Source organism: Alligator mississippiensis, chromosome 5 (genome assembly GCF_030867095.1).
Source record: "Alligator mississippiensis isolate rAllMis1 chromosome 5, rAllMis1, whole genome shotgun sequence".
Taxonomy (NCBI): domain Eukaryota; kingdom Metazoa; phylum Chordata; order Crocodylia; family Alligatoridae; genus Alligator; species Alligator mississippiensis.
Genome location: NC_081828.1, coordinates 46,047,948 through 46,069,819, shown reverse-complemented (window position 1 = coordinate 46,069,819; position 21,872 = coordinate 46,047,948). Strand labels below are relative to the sequence as shown.

Genomic DNA, 21,872 nt, shown 5'->3' with positions numbered 1-21,872 from the left:
ACTATGTTTTAATATTTTACTTTGAGATTTATAGGCAATGTACATTTGCTTTAATAACTCTTCTGCATTCTGTTCACTTATTGCTTAATATAAGTGCAAATCAGTTTACAGAGCCCAGATGGCTTGTAACCTAGGAGCCAGTCTATTCCTAGTAGCACATCTGGAGGGGCTATGAGCAGCAGACAGAATGTGGGAATTAATTAACATTACATTTCAAAAGAGACAGACCCAGATTTGGACAATTTTTGTAGGACTTCCAAGGGACTTAATCTAACTGGAGCAGTATTTTGGCATATGTTTTAATTATTAATATACATCTAAAGCTTATTGGTTAAATTGGCTTGAATGCAGGTGCAATACAGTGGAATATGCAGCAACTGAAAACTGTAAAGAGCCATCAGGAATCAAAAATGGCCTTGCAAAGAGGAAATGGACTGAAAGCTCAATTTCCTAGTCTCTTCCCAAATGGAATCTGCAGTTTATTGAAAAGATTACAAATGAAAATGTTATAGAATATGTGATTTCATTTATTAGACTGCTACTCTAATTATTCAGAGGGATGAAACCTACATAGGATAGGCCCACAGGCAGGCAGAAAGCTGACGTGAACGTGGGCAGGTGCCAGCTTCAGCAGGGGCAGCTCAGCTGGGGCCCCTGCCACCACCAATGCTGCCTCTGGGCCATTTTGGGGCCCCATGTCTGGCAGGGAGGAGCCACAGGGCAGCCCCAGTACAGGTTCCAGGCAGCTGCAGCAGCAAGTAGGTCCCTGCAGCAGTGAGGCGGGAGGCAACTGCACCTGCCACTAGGTCTCACTTTTGCCTAGCACCCAGCAGCAGCTTCTGCCCAGCCCTGGGCTGAATGCACAGGCCCGGCCCCTGCTCCAGCTCCCCCTGCCTCCTCCTCCCCACAATGTAGGGTTGGGATCCCTGCAGCACCTGCTCCAGAGATAGAGTGGTGGTGGTGGCAGCTGAGCAGAAGTTGCTGCTGGGGGTAGGGGAAAAAGCAGGACCTTGCTGCCTCTCCCTTGCTGCTGCTGGGCCCTTCTTGCTGCCACTGTCCTGCAACCCCTCCCTGCCAGGTGCAGGGGCCCAGGGCAGCCCAGAGGCAGTGCTGGAGGGAGTGACGATAGTGGAGAGAAAACTGCAGGGCAGCCTTGGCACAGACTCTGGGCAGCTGCAGCAAGGAGGACCCAGGAGTGGCGAGGGAGAGGTAGTCGAGTCTCACTCTTTCCCCACCCTCAGCAGCAGCTTCTGCCCGGTCACCACTGTTGTGGCTCATCATGGCTGGGGCAGGCAGGTCCAGAGCAGGTGCTGCAGGGACCCCAACTCCCACACGGGGCACAGTGGGCTGGGCTGCAGCTGTGCACTCAGCCCAGGGCTTGGGCCCTACAGGCATGGATCCTGGCTGGTCTGCATGGGGCCAGGGTCAGCAGTGGCAGCCAGAAGGAGCTGGCACCATTGGGGCTGCCAGGAAATGGGAGCCTGGCTGCAGAGCTGCCTCAGCCCTACTGCGAACTCAGGGACAGCGGGATGCACCATGGGCTGGACAGTGCCCGGGCCAGGTGGGACAGAGGGACCAGCCGCAGGCTGGACAAAGGCACAAGAACTGCCCTACTGCACCTTTACATCCCCACAGTAAAAAAGTGCAGTCCTTGCGGGTTAGAGGTTGGATTAGATCAGTGGGGGCTCACCTTCTTGGCAGGTGTGCTATAAATTAGCCCTGCACCCTCCCCCCCCCCCAAGTGCCATTCAGATCCTTTTTTCTGCTCAATCTGCTGCTCTGCTTTTTGTTCCCTGCCCTGTGCTCCCTACCTGATCTTCTACACTGCTTTCTGCTCCTTGCCTTATCTACTGTTGCACTGCCTGTCTCCTCCTTGGTCTCTTGCGTGCCACACAGAGGCCACATGTGGCACGTGTCATAGGCTGGCCACCCCTGGATTAGTTGATCGGATAGTGCATTGTGAACTTATGGCACCTATACACATGCCCAACACTTGCTCCATCTCAATCCAATTAGAACACATCAGAGCAGACTCTATTGAGTCTGTTGGTGTGTGCTAATTAGCATGCTCCAGCAGCCTTGGCATCACGTGTATTCAGTGTCCCCACGCTTCAAAATGGCAGCAGGGGCACCTGAACTAAAGCTCATTGAATGGCCTTTAGTTAAAGCACCCCTGCTGCCGTTTTGAAGTGCAAGATGCTGAATATATGAAATGTTGCCGGCTCTTTAAATAGAGAGACTTCCAAAAGATGCCCTAAGTGTCTATGAACTCATGTTACTATAATACCAATACATATACACAGGGCTTCTCTACATAGGAACCCTACTGCATGAGGCCATGATGCCATGAAAAAATGTTCTTTTTGTCTAGACAGTACCAAACCAGTCAGTGGTGAGACCTTGGGCACAGCACAGGCACACCCCACCCTTACCCTGGGGAAGTCCCAGGGCACACAAGTACACAAGGATCCTTGAAGGTTCAGGACCCTAGTATTTAAAAGGCAGTAACAAGGTTCAACAGCATAACATGGTGGTTTGGTCCAATCTACACTTGTACAGAAACTGATAATAGTGCCCTGATTGTGTTATAACAGTTTGATTTTACATGTGGCTTTGTAAACAAGCCCTAAAACCTGTATCCAGCACTACAACAGCAATAAATTCAGCAATAACTGAATCCCACAACTAAAAGATCCCACATACAAATGAAAGTGTTCTGAGTCTTGTCATTCTGGCATGATTCACTGTTCAAAAGAAATCAAAGAAACTTTCTATCAGCTTTTCAGGAACTATAATCTGAACCCTGACAGTGAGCCAGGTTCTAGTCTGTTGTTGGCACTTTCTAGGCACAAGGTAAACTGTAACATTACGTGCATTTACAATACCCACTCAGACCTCAGGGAATATAAAATTGGATCATAAACTTTGTGAAGCCTCCTGACCCCACACAGCTACATTTAAAAAAAATGAAACCTGTAGATGGTAACAAAGAATTAAAGAGATTGAGTATATTTTAATTTTGTAGCAGTAGAGCATTTTTTTTTTTTTTTTTAGATTAAAACCTTTTTCTTTCAGAAACTTCATAGCTCCTAAGCCCTTTTTCTTGTTTATTTCAGTGGAATTTACAATTTGTTAATACTGATGTGTGATAAACTAATAAAACCTGGTTACAAAGTTATAGGCTCAATATACTAATAAAACCTAATTCAATTCTCCTTGGGAAATGCAAAATGAATAGTGTCCAAATAGCAGAAACACAATCTCTCCCCCCTGAATACTTTTCAAGGACAAAAAATAAAAGTGTCACTTTTTTACAAAGTTTAAACGATGCAAAAAGTTAAAAGAAAAAGAGAAAAAGAAAATGAAAAAAAAAAAAAAAGGAGAGAAGAAAATGAAACTACTGGAAATCTAAGAAACATCATAATGGTATTCTATCAGTGTAAAATCAGGTAGCAACAACAACATACAACCCTCAGTTTTTCTATCGATAGTTAAAAGAGATTTTTAAAACATTAAACAAATAGCCTCAAATCTCACCCCTAAGCCTAATAAATATGTTCTGCCCCATTTTACAGGTGGGAAAATAAAGGCACAGAAAACTTTTGTGAATTGTTAAGGTCCTCAATGTTCTCATCCTGGTTCTGCTATACTTCCTGGCCCTGATCCCAATCTTAATCATAGGATCATCCCCTTCCCATTTTACAGCTACAGACCCCCCTCTCTTCCATGTGCTAAAGGAAGCTTTGATTAATGACATAACCAGTCTAAAATACAAGATCCCTCAAAATCAAAAGCATCAGTGCAAAGACAGAGGTAATTTTTATATTTGTTTTCTACGTCAATACTTTTAGCAATTTGACACAATCTTGCTCAGAAATTCAGGTTGGGATGTCCTTATGTGCTTAGTGTTGGCTCACACTGCTCCCAGTGAAGTCAGTGACACTTTTATCAGTGATTTCAATGGGAGCAGATGGAGGTCAGGGCATAGCACTTCTGAAAATGTCACTTAAAATCTCCTGTGGAATAATTTAATAGATCCTTAAGGCCAAAAGAGACCATCAGATCACCTATCAGAGACTATCAGATCCTGCATAAAAGACCAAAGTGCTTCACTCAGTAATTTCTGAACCACCTTGCCCCTCTCTTTCCCCTGCTCCCCACCTAAAAAAGTGCATTCCTGATCTTTAGAACATCTCCTTGAGTTCAAATCCACCCACAGTTATGGCCTCTGTTATTCCTAATATGCAATGATGAACAGGGTACATTAGACTTCCACTACTCTAGCCCTGGATTTAGATCCAGTATGGACCACAAGTGAGAACATGCACTTGTTAATCTTAGGGATATTCTCTTTTAGGATGCACAGCCAGGCAGGTCTGCAAGTATACAGGAAAATCCACTAGAGGTAATTTGTTTTGCTTGCCCATATTAAATCCATACATGGCCTTCACTTTCAGAAGTGATCTGCACCTTCCATCCAGATGCTGCATAGGTAGGAAGTAAAGGGCCAAAGTTTTTTTAAAGAAACAAAAATGAACCAGTCACAAAAGAAAGCACAACTGAAGAGTCAGTGCCTCAGAAGATGAGCTATACAAACAGAATACAAGACCACCTTAAAAAAAGATTATTCTCACTCAAACTCCTGCAACTGTGGATTCTCCTGCTTCAAAAACAGATTCTGAAGGATTCACAGACTGAAGCAGGACAACTTTGTTGAGGCCAACTACAAGCAGAGGTGGAACCAGGATTTCCTAGTGGTTGCACCCCACTATCCCAGTCTCCTCTGCCCCAGTCAGTGCAGGGAGATTATACTGCAGGAGCCTCCAGGGACTTTTAAGTTTCCAAAGCAAGTGAAAATCCCCACCTCCCTTCCCTTTTGTGCTTAGAGGCACATCTCTTTCACTCCTCTACCCTATCTACCACACCTGCTGCTTCTGCATTTCTTACAGTCCTGGTGGTGGGGAAATACCAGAGCCAGACAGGCTGTGTGCAGGATGGGCTCATGTAGGAACAGGGACAATTTTAACAGTGCAGCAGGAGAGTAATTCCCCCCACCCTCCTTGACTAGTCCCCCTAGGGGAAACAAGTATGGGGAAAGAGAACCCCTTTTCTTGCTGCCACAGTCCTTGACCCAGCTGAACTCAGCCCCTGTGCAGCCCAGCTGGGGTGGGCAGGAGTGGCTCTGGTGCTTTCCCCATCCCTGGAACAGCAGGGAAAGCAGCAGAGGCAGGTGGGGAACGGAGAACAGGACATGCCTCTAAGCAGGAAGGGGGGTGCCATTTTCACCTGCTTTATGGACTTAAAAATCCCTGGAGGCTCCTGTAGTGAGGTCCAATCCAAAATGGCAGTACATCCTCACCACTGCAACCCCTTTGGAACTGCCCCTATAAACTTTAAGTGAATCTTCAATACGCTCCTTAGAAAAGGGAGGCAGAGAGGCTGAGTGTATATCCACACCACAATTACCTGTCGAGGTACACAAATCCAAGCTAGCTGTCATCTAGCTTGGGTACCAATAAAGCTATACAGACATATCAACAGCATGCGTTATTCAGGCACATGCAGGTGTTGGCTAAAGCCATTGCTCCTACAGCCTCACTGCTACTGGTGCCCAAGATGACTATATTAAGACTAACTCAGGTGTGCCTACATGTGCTGGAGTCACACTTCCCAGCAGCTGTAGAGAGACAGTCTGAACAAAGACACTGCAGAGTGGAGGTGGTTCTGGCTCCCCAGTCTCTTTTCAACACATATCAATCTCAACAGATCACAATGATCCACCCAATCAAAAAAAAAATCCATCTACAGTTCACTGACTTTAAAATTAGTCAATAGCAAAGATGTCCAGCCATGGATTAAGACAAACAGCCACACTATAAAACTGTATTTGTTTGATGTGCCAAACCTCACTTTTCTAAGGAAAGATGCTTCAATTAAACCTCTGTTCAAAGGATATGCTAATGCATATACTGGAACACAACATACAGAAACCCTTGTCTCAGTGAAAATTAAGAAAGTTGTGCAATGGCAACTTGCTACCTTGCTATAAATGAGTTACAGGAGGTTGTACTGGAGAAAAGGACATTCCAAAATGTTCTTTTGCAAGAGAAATTGAGAACTTGGTGTAGCTCCAGCATTCCTACTTATTCATCTTTCTAACGTTACAGATAGCTTAGTCAGAGCTCCCAAATTTTCTCTGTTTACAAGAAAATTGGCACTTACTAAAAACCAAGTTCATGCCATTACTTAGGAATAGTCAGGACAGATTAAAAAACTGTCTCTCCTGCAGGAAAAGAAGCCTTCTATGAATATATCCATTATGAGATGCCCAGCCATCACAAATTTCGCCTGCTGTGTTTTAGAAAGCAGAAAGTAATCAATCTTTAGACAGTCATTAAAATTTGATTAATAAATATTCCTAAAGAAATCTTCTAGCTGATCTCTCCCTGTGTAACTCAGACACTGCTTTGTTACCATGCTAACCAAAGGTAGGAATTTGTTTACTGCAGAAGTAAAACTTTCATTAGGTATTAAAAGGTATCAGGAACCAGGAGTCATGAATTTGGATTTTAATAATTAATTTCAAATCTGTGCCTAATACTCATTTGCTTCTATAAGATGCTGTAAGGGCCTTAAAGCTGGAAATCTAATCAGAAAAATCTATTTCTAGGCAATGAAGAAGCCTGAATACAAGTTGTCAAAAACTCCCTCAGGTTTTTTGAAGCAGTATGCAAGTCAGTCTCACTGAACTTTCTGGAAAATGAATATACAGTATCAATAGTTTTATCACCCTTTCACTGAATAGCATATTAAAGAAAAACTTTCCTTAATATACTATGCACAATGACATAAATCCAATTAAAAAAAATGCCTGTTTAGAGTTTGGAAAACAAGATAGATCTTTAACCCGAGGTCAACAATTCACAAACTCACCTGACATGTCTCATGTTTATTTGTAGGCTATTCTGACTAAAGTATCATGGTTCACTACAATGAAGGCCATAACATTTGCCAAGATGATTATCTGCTTCTTTGCTGAGTAACCTGTTGTGTGAATGCAAGTATTGTATAACATTTCTTTGCTATGGTGACATGAGTATAACAAATACGGTTCTGTCTTTTTGTTCCACCTCTTTTTCCTTCAACCAGATGGGCACTGACATCAACAATGGTTCTGTTTACTGAAACTTCTGGATGAAGTGATGAACAAGGTAGCACTGTGAACAAACCATCAGGCAGCTGAAGCAGTGCTGTGATGTTTAAGCCCACAAGCCCCTATGGTGTCCTTCCCAGTATTTTATACTTTGCACATAGAAGTTGGGCTACCTAGCCCAGTATTTTTGTCTCTGACAGTGGTCAGTACCAGGTACTTAAGAGTAAGAAACAAAAAAAGCCTCATAATGGACAGGTTATGTCCTTGAAATATGACTTTACATCCCTTAAATTTCTTTTTCCAGCCCACTGGAACTGCAGATCTTGCTATTCTTCATATTATTACTTGGAGCAATGGTCAAAAAAGCAATGTCTGTCCTATAAATGTCTAACCATTTTGGACTCCTGCTAAGTTGCTGGCCTGAATTACTGACCTCCCTACTTGAATCAGACTCCACAATGGCTCCAGCTCTGCAGCCTTTGTGCTGACCGGGACAAGGCCCAGACCACAGGAGATAAGCACTGGGAGGGAAGTCACTTTTCTTTTATTGTAGCTGTTTTTCTATCGGGTTGTACATATTCAACAGTCCCAAAGGCTTCACTGAGGCTGGGACAGCTGCAGCCTTGAACCCAGCTTTGACTGGAGGGTCCCGTTTCTGTTTTCCTATACTACACTGGTGAAAACATGGATGATATTCCAGAAGTAGAATATGCCCTTATCTCTTAGTTAAATGTATGCCTATTTGTCTCTGTTTGCTCCATGCAGTATGATAACTGTAATGATTTAATATAAGGAAGCTGGTGCTGGCTGGGTCTCTTGATGCAGGCTTTATCTGGAGCAACTTACAATGGAAACTTGAAGCAGCTTGAGCCCAGTTGCGTCCATTTCGTTGACAAAAACTCCTACCCATCTAGTGAAACTATGGGCAATCATGACTCATGTAACACCAAAAGTATTTTTTTTTCCTTCGCAAATATCCAAACCAATTGGATCTACTACTCTCATGCAACTACCTAACTTATATTGAAAAAATCTTTGGGGGAAAAAGGGAGGTCCTTTTTGGTCTGCCTGAATAATGTATATAGACTGCAAGTTCCTTCTCTTTTTGGCTATGGCAGGAAACACCTCAGGTAAAATGAAAACTCTATGCATATCAATATTTTCTCTCATACTGCAACAGAAAGAAGAACAGATGACTGAATTCTTCCAAGCCAAATGGCAGCAACTCAACATTAAGGCAGTCCCCTTGTTTCAACTTTCAAAAGATGCTCTCAGTTTTCATAGACAAACTTATCTCAGAACCCCACAGCCAATTAAACACTTGTTCCTATTACAGAACATTTTAAGCCAAATGTAAAAGCCCAAACCAAGAGAAGGTAGCATAAAAATAGAAAAATACTGGAGGCAAACAGACTCCAAGCACACAGAAATATGCACCAACTCAGCAGTCAGCCATTCCTTGTTCTAGTAACAAACATTATCTACTAGCTAATAAGTTATATGGGAAATGATGATGGTCCAATTCTTCTTTTTTTTTAAATTAGCTTGTGCAAACTTCATCTAATTAATAATAGAAAACCAAACCAGTTTTATAACAAAACTCCTAATTTATTAAAAGCTGGGACTGGCTTAAAAATAATCCTTCCCATAAGGTTCTTGTTAGCTTTAAAATGTAAGCATAAAAATACCCTCGGAATTATATTTTGGTATGGATGAAATCTACACTATAATACATAAAAAGAACCCCGACTCTCTGCTATTATTTTTAATTAGCTTCTCTAGCAAGAACGGCTTTACCTTCCAACACCAGTTCAGAATTGGAGAGGTAGAAGGGCTTGAATCTCCAAACTCATGGGACTGGCAATTCCGTTGCTCATGCCTTGGAGCACTAATGCATTTTACATTAGCTCTAAGCATCAGGAAATCCTGGCTTCTGGCGCCAAGAAGTTCAAAACGATAATGATACACGTCTGAAAACTGGGATTCACTGTCCAACTGCCGGTGTCTATTCTATCAAACAATCCAATCTCTCTGTGTTGCAAATGCGACGGAACAGTTGCAACAGTACATGCTGTTTCCAATTAGGTTGTCTCCTTGTATCACAGATAATTCCATGGCGATCATAGCAAAAAAGCACTCCCAGAAACAGAATTCTAAATGGAAATCTCAACTTATTTACCTGGGCTCTGCACAAGGTTAGGTACTAAGTTTTGCTATTTGTATTTGCCCTTTTCATCTAAGTGGGCCTCTAAGCTTAAATGCCTTGCAGTTGGTTACAAGGAAGTTCTACAAATATATGTTTTTATTTTAAAAACATACTCAATGTATTTTACCATTCATTTTAGCTGGAGGAAAATCAGATTTTAGAAAATCTTACAAATACATATCTTTAAAGATGAGCTTGAAATTCAATGTTTGGCAGTCTACCATAGTTTAGCTCAAGGATGGCCAAACTTTCCCTGAGGGCCTCATTGGCAAACCAACAGTATCTTGTTGGGGCTACTCCTATTTTACTGAAAACAATGCAGACTGCAACCCGCTTCTTTAGCAGAACTGTACAGCCACTGGGGACTATGTATCCCTATAATGTTCCATCTAGATCCTGGCTGATCAAGATTAGTGCATGCTGAAACCTGTCAACCCTATTAACTACACCTTTATATTAAAAGTGAAGGGCAGCTGCAAGCCACACATTACAGTTCCAAAGAGCTGCATTTAACTCACCTACCTCTCCTTCCACTTCTCCAACACAAGTGTGCTTCAATAAGCAAACTATGTATTTAGAAGTAAATAAGCAACATGACATCAGATGGTCTATTAGAAGTAATTTCATTTTTTTTTAAATACATTTTTAAAGATGGCACCCATTATTAAAAGCAATTATGCAAACTAATCTTAGAAGGGTCATGCTTCAGAAGCTGTTTAAGTTTCAATCTATACTGGGAATACCTGTCCTGTCAGAATGTAAAGAAGAGGTTGACAGAAATGTGATGCTCCTTAAAGAGCAGCATCAGCCTCCCTGGCATGCAAAACTTCAGGTGTGAAGTTATACAGCAGACTGAAGGAAATTGAAGAGAACAAGCTTTCTAAAAGGTTCTGCTTTTTCTCTAAGGAATCACTTAGCAATTCTCTTTTGCTTCTTAGTGCATGATTTTAGAGAAACAAAATTAGACCACTTCCCTGTCCAACATACTATCTTATCTTCTGATTCATTTTAGGTATGTATCAAGCCAACTATGAAAAGATGGGGGAGGAAAGAACTCTTTTTCTGACCCTTATATAAAGTTGTTGGGAGCTATTCACACTTTATATATATATTACTATAGCTATTAATAGTTGAAACAATCCTGTTCCTTTGAAGAATTAATTCAACCACAGTGCTGGGCACATTTCGGTAATTTCTAATGGAAGTGAATTCTGTAAGTTGATCATTTAGCATGTGAAATCTTTACTTTTATTGGAGACACACCATCCATACCCATCTATCATAATTAGGCATATGTATCCCACACACAATACAGCATTTCTTAAGCTCTACAAAAGCCGTAGACGATAGAAATGGGATCCTGTTCTCTGAAATGGGAGCATTCCAATTTGACCTTGGGAGAGAAGTCAGTCCAGAGATGCAAGCTGGAACAGCTTGCTAAAATTCAGAGGAAGAGAGGTTGTTGATTAGAAGGTCAATTAAAGGAAACATCTCCCATACATCCAGAAATCACCCAATCAAGCCAAAAAGCAGACATATTTCACTCCTTATCCAGATTTTCAAAGCAAATACCATCAGTACTCAAGCTGGGAGTTTGCTGGGAAGATTTTTTTTAAATAATAAAATAAAATCAGGAAATAATATTGGCAGCTGAGAAACATATATTTTAACAATGTAAGAATATTGGAAATAATTCTGCTAGTTAATCAAAATCTCAAGTTTCTCCTTAGACATTTCCAAACAATGATGCCTGAATAATGTTTGAATAATTGTCTTAACATGCAATTAGTTGTGTGTTCTAGTTTTCTGTTCTATTTTATTGCCTTTGGAATGCTATCAAAAACATTCTGTGTATGTTAATGTGTTAAAAGACAAGTCTAGTTCAAATGGCATTTGACTGGATTTTCCAGTGTGAAGAAACACCATGAATTTTTATAGCAGTTTTATGGAAATCATATTTCTCAATATAAATCACTTACCCAAGTATACTTTTAGAATGTAAGCCTATTAAAGCTTATAGCAGAAAAAAAGATTATTAGAGTTGAAAAACGTAAATTAAGCAGCAACAAAAAAACAGAATTAGCAACATTCTGATTATGTAAACAATTTTCAAAAAGTAATTTACCCGCTGGAGAAGGGATGTTGCCCAACTAGATCTCCATTCTGAAGATGATAATCACTGAAAAAATCTGGACTCACTGCTCCATCAGGGGGCACCAGGCCATCTAGAAAGAGAACACAGACACTGAAGTTAACAGAAAGATGTGTTTTAGAGGTAAGAGAAAAGTGGGTGACAGGTGCTGTTTTATCTTAGGCATTCTCCATGTAGTGCTCTGCATTAGTATAGGGATCAATGACAAGGCCACCTTCAGAAAGAAATAGAGGCTTGCTGAAGCCCTCATCAGACTCATCAATTTATAGCCCAATACCCCTCCTCTGTAATGAGTCACAAATATGAGCCAAGTTTCTCACACCTTTGTCAGCAGGAGAAAAAAGTGACAGACAAGGCCTGATCCCATTCCTTTTCACTCCATTACAGCACCAAAACCAAAGCAACTAAAAGAGGGAACCATTAACCTCCAAGTTGGTGGAATAAAATGAAACAGCAACAAAAAGACTTGATTCTTCAGCCTGTACACTGTTACCACTGTCTTAAGCTAATTAAACCAAAAGAGAAGGCAACTTCACAATCTTGTTTTCCCAATCTTCCTGGTAGTTTAACATCTTGTAAGGTTAGCCTAGATAGAAAATAGTTTTTATGATAGGCTCATGGGCAGCTTGAGGAAATGGACACAGTAATTTAGCTTAAACTAATTTTCCTTTGTTCCTTTTACATTCACCACTCACATAAGTAGGTGCATGTCTGTAAAGTTACCAGGATCCCTTAAAGGAATTATGGTCTTATTTGGTTAACAGGAGAGATCAGGAATTCATGAGCTTAACTCTCCTCTGTGTTATACCAATGTAAATCTAAAGCAACTCCACTGAAGAAAGGACCTAAACTCCAGATTTATTTCAGTGTAAAATGACAGCACAGTTTAGCTCCATCTGTATTCGTATATTCATGGCATATTAGTTGTTAATAAGGGAACAACTGACTTGGGAAAAATTGCCAGGTTTTATTAGATAAAATAATGCTACCTATACTAAACTATGTAGTAATAAAACCTAACTAAAAAAATGTCTTGAAGTCCTCCTTGGTTTCTAGAGGAGCGAATATACCAATTAAAAAAAAAAGGGCAGAACAGATGCCTTCTGACAGATACTTTAATAGTTTAACAGAAGATAGAAAGAGATTCATAATGACTAGGAAGTAACAAATGCCATTCCACTTTAAAGAAAGTGAGATAAGATTCAGAGTATCACAGGCCACTTAGCTTAACCTCTGTGGTTTCAGAACTACTAAAGCTGCCTGTGCAGGAAGCAGTGGAAAGTAACTTACAGACACAGAGGCTTAAAGATGACAACTGGGGCATTCAAACAAATCTCTCCTTTTCTTACAAATTTACCTGATGTTGTTTTGAAGATAATATAGTGACAAATGATAAAAGGAATAGAACTGATACATCTAGATTTCCAAGAGACGTTTGATGAGGTGCTACAGAGATTCATTTAGGAGAAAACAGCTCATGGGAAAGTGACGGAATACAGTATAACAGATTGTAAATGAAAAGTACTAGCCATGATCAGACATATATTTTAGGTGTAAGAAAAAGCATAGGGTGTACAGCTAATTGTACACATGTGTGTACAGCGTGCAAGAAAATAGCATCTGATAAGCAAATATTCCAACATAAATATATAATCCTTTCAGCATTGTTCAGCCAGGGGAAAAATGTGCTAGGACAGGACAACTAAAAAGGAAAACAAAATTTTTAATGAACTGTAGTAATATCTTCCTGTTTTGCCATCTGAACTATTGTTTAAGCAAAACTTGAAATGGAAAACAAGCATCTTTAAATCAGAAAATAATTTCACTGAAAACAGGCAAATTAAGTAGTTTAATTTTTTAAACACTTAATTTTATATAATGTTTTTATCTGAAAACAGGGATGGTAAACTATCACAACTAATGGAAAAGCATTATATTTTTAACTCTGAAGCTGGAGTAACCTGAATCAACTGTACTAACATTCAAACCATAAAGCTCAGAGTTCTGGCCAACAAACCCATGACTTTTATAGGAAAATAAAAGCACATGGAAAGCGTCAGTCACATAGAATACTATTGCAGTTAATAGGCATCTGTTGATAAATTGGGGATGTGTATTTCCAACATAGAGATGACCTAGAGCTCATGAAAAATTCTTTAGATTCTGCCAATCTATTGATTTAGTTTTAATCATTTTGTGTGAAGCAGCCTGGGGTAGCACAGTAATAGTAACCCATCATGCCATTAGTGAACTGAAGAATTCTTACTAGTCAAGAAAAAAGATCTGTATTGAACTTCTACCAATCAGGGAGCAGGTCACCCTGAAAAAGTATACTGTACTTGCATAAATAAAAGGGTTTCTGACTGGATGAAATGTACTTTTGTGCCTAAGAATAAATAATGGCCTGTCCTGAAGGAATCCAAATGACCAAAAAAAAAAAAAAAGATTCTAGTTGGTATAATAATCCATAGTTTTTTCAAAGCTATAGCACGTCCCCACTGGTCACATTTCAAAAGTATAAATCTAACGGAGCCCAAGAACACACTAATGCTGGCACTTGGTAGAAGAAAACTGAAAAGTGAATCTGTACTTTAAATATAAATCACTGACTTTTATACCTTTTAAAAACAGAAAGACTTCTCAGACATCTGTAGAATATATCACTGGGAATCTGCCCCTCCTTCCCTGGTCAAATATCAATTCCAACACAAAAATCTTTGTCCAAATAATGTTAAGTCTGTAACACTACTGATTAAAAGACAGTAAAATTCAAAGGTACTGGTGACACACTCTATCCCTAACCCACACTACTTGGAAAAAGAAGTGGTTCAGAGAAACAAGGAAACTCTGGAAAGAAGAGAGTACAACAGGAACCTTTTCATATTTTTTTTTTTTACTCAAAGTACAAAAAAGCTCTACTCCAAAAAAGAACCCTGTGCTACATTTGAACTGCTGAAGGTGTTAGTCTTGTAAGCTTAGTACAATCAAATAGAAAGAGTCCAGAAGAAGAAAGTATATCCAAGTATGACTATTGCTGTGGCTGACGCACAATAGCACATCTGTAAATAAGGACACTTAAGTGTCGATATACTTTGCAGAGTAACTATAACATGGGCATTGGGAGCTTCATGTTTATTCTCTCAGTGACTCATGATAATGTTGACCAGTTAACAGTATAAAAGGTTGGAGGGGTGGTTATACCACAATTCTTTCAAATTTTTCTTGTGTTCTGAAATTGAGCTTTCTGACTCATACATTGTTAACAAAAGACTGGATATTTATATGGAAAATAAGAATATAACCAGACCCAACATTAAAGATTAGGAAAACCATGCATACACATACTCCACCAAGAGTTTTGGAAAATATATAAACTGTCAAGCCTCAGAGCATAAATTCAGCCTCTCAATGTGTGTTAAAGAAATTTATCCTGTAGGCAAGTTGTTCTATAATTGCCTCCTGAAGGGTATATCGTACCTTCAATTAAAGTTGCTGGCAAGAACCAGCATTGGAGAAAAGATACTGGACTGGATTCAGCATTCATCCAATATGGCAGGTCCCACGTTCCTAACTAAACTGTGATAGCAACATCTGGAACAATGCATGAGACAGAACAGAATCCATCTCCCAATACCCCATTGCTATGTATCACTAATATGAGTAAAAACAGAGACTACATGTGTAGACACTCTGACTCCAAATACACACAGACACCAAAGTCTAAGTAATATGGTGTCACTTTTTCATAAATGGTTTAGCTGTGTGAAGAAAAGGAGGTTCCAAAGTTAAAAAGATATCTTTCAAGTGAGGCGCTAGAGAAGAAACTCTCAACAGGGCTATCACAAGGCTGCCTAGATAACTATTCTCTGTCTATGGCTTTCATACTAAGTCATAAGCTGATGTTTCTAGCTGGCAGTAAAGCAGACTCCATTAGCAGTTTGCAAGTCCAGCAGGGTTCCGTGTCTTACATCACCTTTTGTAATAAGTATTCCAGACTTGGAACTTAACAGACACACAAGGCGCAAGAAAATCCAGCTTCAACTCCCTTAGCTGTATTACTATGAAAGGCTCATAGGGATAGAAAACAGGTTTGGTTTTCACTTGTAAAGCAAGCAAAATATAGACAAAAAAGCAAGTATGAAGCATAAGAACAAGATAATTTTATGCAGCATTTATGATCCAGCTAAAGTAGATTGATATTTCTTTAAGGATCTATTGAATTTCCATGAGCTCTAGAACATTTTTAAAGTGAAGGGTGCACTGCAGTCTCTCATTAACATAATATAATACTAGAGCAGCGATTCTCAACCTTTTTAGACTCAAGGCACCCTTCATTTAGACACAAGGCATTCCTCAAAAATGCCAGGTCTTAGTATTCACTTGTTTTTCCACCATGGAAAAATGATACAGATTTTTTTCTGTTGCGAAGAACTCAAGAAAGACGAGTCAAAATGTTTTTAATGTTATGGATGTGTATTTGGAATCTCTGGGTTTATCTTGTGACTCATGTTTGCATAGCTAACAATGCTAACATTGCTTGAAACAATCTCAAAGCAGCCTAGGGTGCTGCGGCACCTTGTGAGAATCACTGTGCTAGGGAGACAGATCCCTACTTGTAATTAGCATAGTTTCAGTCAAGGATCGGCTGAGGATTTGCTCTCACATACCAGTATTACAGTGCTGGGTAGTTAGTGAATACATACTATTATCTCACCTGCATTGTAGTAAAGGTCAGGTCTTTCTAAAATATCCCCTTCATGGATGTAGGGCTCAATACGGTCATCCCCATACAAGTACTGCTCACTCTCATCCATCTGCCGACTCTCTACCATCTCTAGCCACTGAGAGTTGTGCCATCGGAATTTTTCACTCTGAATCTTCTTAGCCCATTCTTCATCATATTCCTGTTAAAAATACCATCAAGATTTTGAGGTTAGACACAGGAAATCTATTTGGTTTTTGTGGATAAATGAAAGAATCTTTGGCTGGGGAAAGATGCAAGTTTGATGGCCTCAAAGACCAAAATCCTCTATTTCATTATACAGTGCTTTGAACAGGTAAAATATGTTGCAAGGATTGAACAGTATTATTTTATTTACCCAATAACAGAAGTTTACCTCATGGCTCCTGAACACTAGGGTGGAGGGAGAGTGTTCCATTTCCAGCCTTAATGGACACGTCAACAGACAGCCAATTACCGCTCATCTTAAATGGAATTTTGCAAGTCATATATATATATATATATATATATATATATATATATATATATATATATATAAAAACATGGAAAATTTATACATTTGTTATCATTTTCCAAGTCTAGAATCTAATTTTTTGTGGGTTGTCTTAAATTTGTCCCCACCATTGCTCTGTGCTTCCTCCCCCCAGCCAGAGCAGGGCCCTGACTGGAGCTGGAGCTACAAGGGGAAGGCAAATGACAACAGCAGGGGAAGGGTAGGTGGGGAGCAGACAGGGGCAGGGCAGGGGCAGTGGCTGTGGCTCAGTTGCAGCCACCACTCCTGCCTTGTACTTAAATCTAAGAGAAGAGGCTTTCCCCACCTCCATACTGAATATGGTGGGAAACCTTGTCTTTGATGATTCGAGGAAATACAGTATTTGGTCAGTAACTACAATGGTGACTGGAGCCAGTTACTGTACTAAGAAACAGAAAGGCTCAAAAGACTGAGATAAAATTTACCAATATTTATTTTGCTCCACAAAACTTCATCAAATGATGGTTTGGTTAGACTCTGAGGAGATGCAACTCCAGTTCAAAACTTCAATTTGCATTGTATGGTCTCTTTGTACAATCACTTCCTATAGTTAGCACCATGAAATGCAATGTGACACTAGAAGATAAACCCAAGACACAAAATATGGGTCCAAAAGCAAACTTATTGAGTGTTTTGGATGAATCTATATCTAGGATTTTGGTTTAGCCATTTATGGAAATGAAGGGCAGGGATGAAATCTGGAATCAACCAAAACTCTTTCAAAGTTTGGAGAGAGACCTATCTCTGGATTACAGAACAGAAAACAGAAAAGCTCAATTTCTCACTTCTTCTATAATTTCCAGAACTGGATCTATAATGGCATCAGAAAGAAGTGGCATAACTATGAGACAGATTTGATGCAGACTCCAAGCTGGTACAAAGCTGTATAAATCTTTCCCTATAGTAAAATACAAAGTTTACAATGCATTTTGAATATCAATGTGTTTGTGGTCACTTTTCAGTGGTGAGCCACGTTTAATCTTCCTAATGCCAACAGAAAAAGAGGGTTCAAGCTTCTAGCCTCAGGAAACACCTCTGGGCATTACCAAAGCCAACTACCACATCTGTGCGCAGATACAAAACATGGAGTAAATGATAAGCAGTTGTTAATATCCATCTTCTTGGGGACTGTAAACTGGAGCACAGATTTGCCAATAGAAAATAAAATATTACACAATGCCATTTTTTTCCAAATGGAGAAACAAGTTCCAAGAGGCCTTCTCCACATCCTACTGGTATGCCTACAGTACTAAGAAAAAAAAAGTTTGTTAAATGAATTTGGCTAACTCAGGATAAAACAGTGGTGAAATGAGACACTAACTCAAATGACCTTAAGTTAAACATCTGGTTGCCCCTAAAATTGAATTCAAGCAAGGTATTAAACCAACCTAATCTCCAAATTATTTCACATGCACTGGTATTAACCTAGGTTAGCTCTCACTTTCTGGGCCTGATTCACTATGCTCAGTAGTTACTGGGTCAGTCCCTAAGAGCAGGATTCAAATTACAATTCGACTCGGGGGGGAAGAGGGGGTGTCCTGCAAAAACAAGTTGGCCGGGGTCAGGGCTGTGCACACAGGTCCCCACCAGTACCGCAGGGCTGGGGCTAGCAGCAGTGGCAGCCAGAAGAAGCCCCCACCACCTGGGTCGCTTAGAAAGGTGCGGGGTGGGCCCAAGGTTCTGCGTGCTGGCACATGGGCTCCGGGCTGTTGTGGCGGCAGGTGTGGGGGGGAAAGGATTGTTGACTGGCCTGCAGGGTGGTTCTCATTTCTGAAGGGGGGCTGTTCCAATTTCTTATGGGGAGGGCTCAACCCTCTCCACCACAGCTCCCCTGTAACTCAAACCCTGCCTAAGAGACAAGCCTGGTTCATTTCCCCATCTGGAGGAACATTTGAGCTTCCATTTTGAGCTTCTAAGACTTCACAGGGAACCATACTGCATTGTGCAACATCAGAAATGCTTTTCCATTACTAATGGATTTTAGAATTCTGTTTTAATGGGAGTAAAGCAGCCTTGTTTCTTTGGGCACAAGGCAGGATATGGATTTCCCATTTTGAAATCTCATCAATGCACACACCTTCAGAGGTTGGTTTCCACAAACACATCTGTGGCACAGATTTAAACTTTTGAAAAAGTATCTTAGATTTTATTTCTTATCCTATTTATACATTGGTCACTAGGCCACTGGGATTTTCATTCTCCTGCCATCCTGGAGCACAAGAGGCTGTGATTCAAACCATTGTCTGCTCCATGGCTTTATGTACACAAAACACTGGATCACCAGGCTTTCAGAGCCCTCAATGCAGTGTTTGTCTTCCATGCTTGAAGCCAATGTGAATTCTTGTTATCCATATATAACCGCAACATGCTTAAGATAAAGAAGAAGAAGAATAGATGGGTCCTACACTTCCTTCTTGCTGTAATTCATTTTTAATGAAAGAAAAATCTAGAACTAGCAGCACAAAGTAAAAAAAAAAAAATCCTCAAAAAAGGTAAGTTCATCTCCAGGAAGATTTATAAAGTGATATGTGAAAAATGAAAGGGTGCAACTTTTGGTGATGACATCTGATCAGCATCTTGGAAACATTTCCTTTGCTGTATCTGTGTCTGCCAGAGTTAAACTGTGGGCTATCTATTATGTCAACCCTCAGCAGTCTTAAGCTCCTTTTAAGCTTTAGAGAAACACCTTGTAACTGCCAGCAGCTGTTCTGTAATCCCAAGAAAACCATTCCCAGAAACGATGATTACAAGGAGGAAAAAAAATAAACAAATAGCAAATTAGATTAATTTGTAAAAAAATTAAATAGTTTTCGCACTGGCTTGTTTACTTTAAAAGGTCCCCAACAGGAACACTGATGATGGCTTCATTCCTAGTTTTACATTTAACAAATGGCACATACAAATATCTTCATCCTTTCCTGAATTTTGATCTTGATCTCATTTGCACAAGCAGTTCAGCTTCACAGCATTATAAAAGCTGCTTGTCAGATATAACAGCTGAACACAAAAGACTTATTATATCTTCTCTTTAAATCTCAGAGTCAAAAGTTGGCAGAGGACTGGTGAATTACGCTGGCATGGAGCCAACTGTCTCTTTGGTATACATGTGGTTTTTAAGGTAACACCACATTTATCATCTCAGGTAAATTTTGGTGCTTTTCTAAAATGTTCAAAGTAAGGCTTCTGGGTTTTAGGAATAAAAAGAACTGCCATACCGGATATGAACAATGGTCCATTTTGTCCAGGATTCTATCTATGGCAGTGATCATAGATTTTAAAGCTTGAAGAATCTAGTTATAATCATGCAGTCTGACATCCTACGTAACAGAGCTGAGAATCTCATCCTATTGCTGCTGCACGAAGGCCATAATTTCTGTATATTCTCCACAGGAAAATGTGACATTATGGAAAAACTTCAAGAGTTTGGTGCAAAAGAAAAAATCCAGGGTCATATGACTAGAGGTGAAGGTTCAGGGAAACTAAAACAAATAAGTTAAGATCAAAGCAACTCCCAAGAACCCCTAAAAACTTGTTAAATTTCTAAAAACGTTTTGCAGGACTTAAATTCAGAACCATTAAAAGCCTTCTTCACTTGAAGATACCATTTTTCAAGAAATGAAATATGAAGACTAGTAAGATTATGGCACACACTAACAATGGCCAAGTCCATCAGACCTTTCAAATGTTAGACCACTGGTGAAGTAGGTGTGGGAGCATGGGTGGAGTTGGTCTTTCTAATTTTTTTCTACATGCTATAAGGAGCTGAGCATTTTATATGCTGTTATATAAAAGGGAAGAATACTTGGAGGTTGATTTTATTCTCCTTGGAACCTTCTGACATCACTGTTTTAAGCATTCTGTTCCCATAAATCCCCAAGCGTCATGGAAGATGTATGGTTTGATTCTGCACGGAATGCGCCATCCTTTTTGAAGTTCTACATCCAACTTTGTTTACTGCTGAACCACTGAAACATTATGAAGCGTTAATTGGCCTATTATCAGACCGTGTCTGTTCCCTATCAGGGGTCCCCTTTGTCACTGGTTTCCGTCACACCTTGTATCTGATTAACACACTATAGGATAACATAGAGCTACACAGATCTGCTTTGCGTTCTATCACTGCTGATGGAAAACAGATTTACTTTTTCACTTTAATGTGGTTGCTGTCTAACTGGGTCTGTAATATGGTTCATTTAATGCAACTGCTCATACTAAATTAAAGCTGCCATACAGTAAGTTAAATTGCTCATTAAGGTTAGAGTTATAGTTGGTAAAATGATACATTGCATTGTTACCTAAATGTACAATTTCTGCAACAAGATACACATACTACAAGAATAGTTAGATTAACCACCTATCAGTAACTGCCCAAAAGAATTATGTTCTCTTGGTTGGGAACTGGGCAGAAATGCTATTAAAGTATGTTGCCTCCAGAATATAATGGGCCAAATTCCTGCCTTCATTTATGTCTCTGTAACCTGTGATGATTTCCATGGGATTGTACTAATGTGATTAACAGTATAACTATGCTTGTTAAGTTAAAATACTATTAAGACAAATAAACCTAGCTTTAGCTATACCATGTGAAATGTCATGTGAAATCAACAATGTATAGCAAATATCTATCAGACTCTGAGGAGGGGATGCACCCACTTTAAATTTGATCACAACCTTTTCATTCCTTTATGTGCTCTACAACGCTCTCTAAATGATCCTGTAATATGGGCCTCCACCGTATAAAACCACAACCAGGATCACAGGTATGTGTTCAAAGCAATGGGCAAAGTCTCAAAGAGAGTGCACTAGTAACAGAGAGTTGAATGAGGGAAAAAAATCCTAAATTGATGTGCAACAGCTTAGAGGGAAGAATGTTGCACCTACTTCATTTTGGTTATATTTTGCCCTGTTTTCATTACGGAAAATTACTGCAATCAAGAGAGGCAGCCATAGTTTAAATGGCTAGATGAAGACAGAGAAGCATGGGTTTGGTGGAAGTTGTAGGTGGCCTGGCCTGGATTATTAGTTGTGCCTCGGAAAATATGGATGACAAAGAATATGAAAAACTAGCTGTGGCAAGGAAGGCTTGCT

General features: G+C 39.9%; 1 protein-coding gene across 1 annotated transcript in view; it reads right to left on the bottom strand.

Moving 5' to 3' along the window:
* The window catches only part of KIFAP3 (kinesin associated protein 3), a 107,602-nt gene that overhangs the window by 19,544 nt on the left and 66,186 nt on the right, over positions 1–21,872 (bottom strand). Inside the window, exons 18-19 of the mRNA XM_006276127.3 lie at positions 16,226–16,415; positions 11,485–11,584 (exon numbers count right to left, since the gene is read on the bottom strand). Of these exons, the coding sequence (XP_006276189.1) occupies positions 11,485–11,584; positions 16,226–16,415 (290 nt within the window). The remainder of the gene's footprint in view (positions 1–11,484; positions 11,585–16,225; positions 16,416–21,872) is intronic.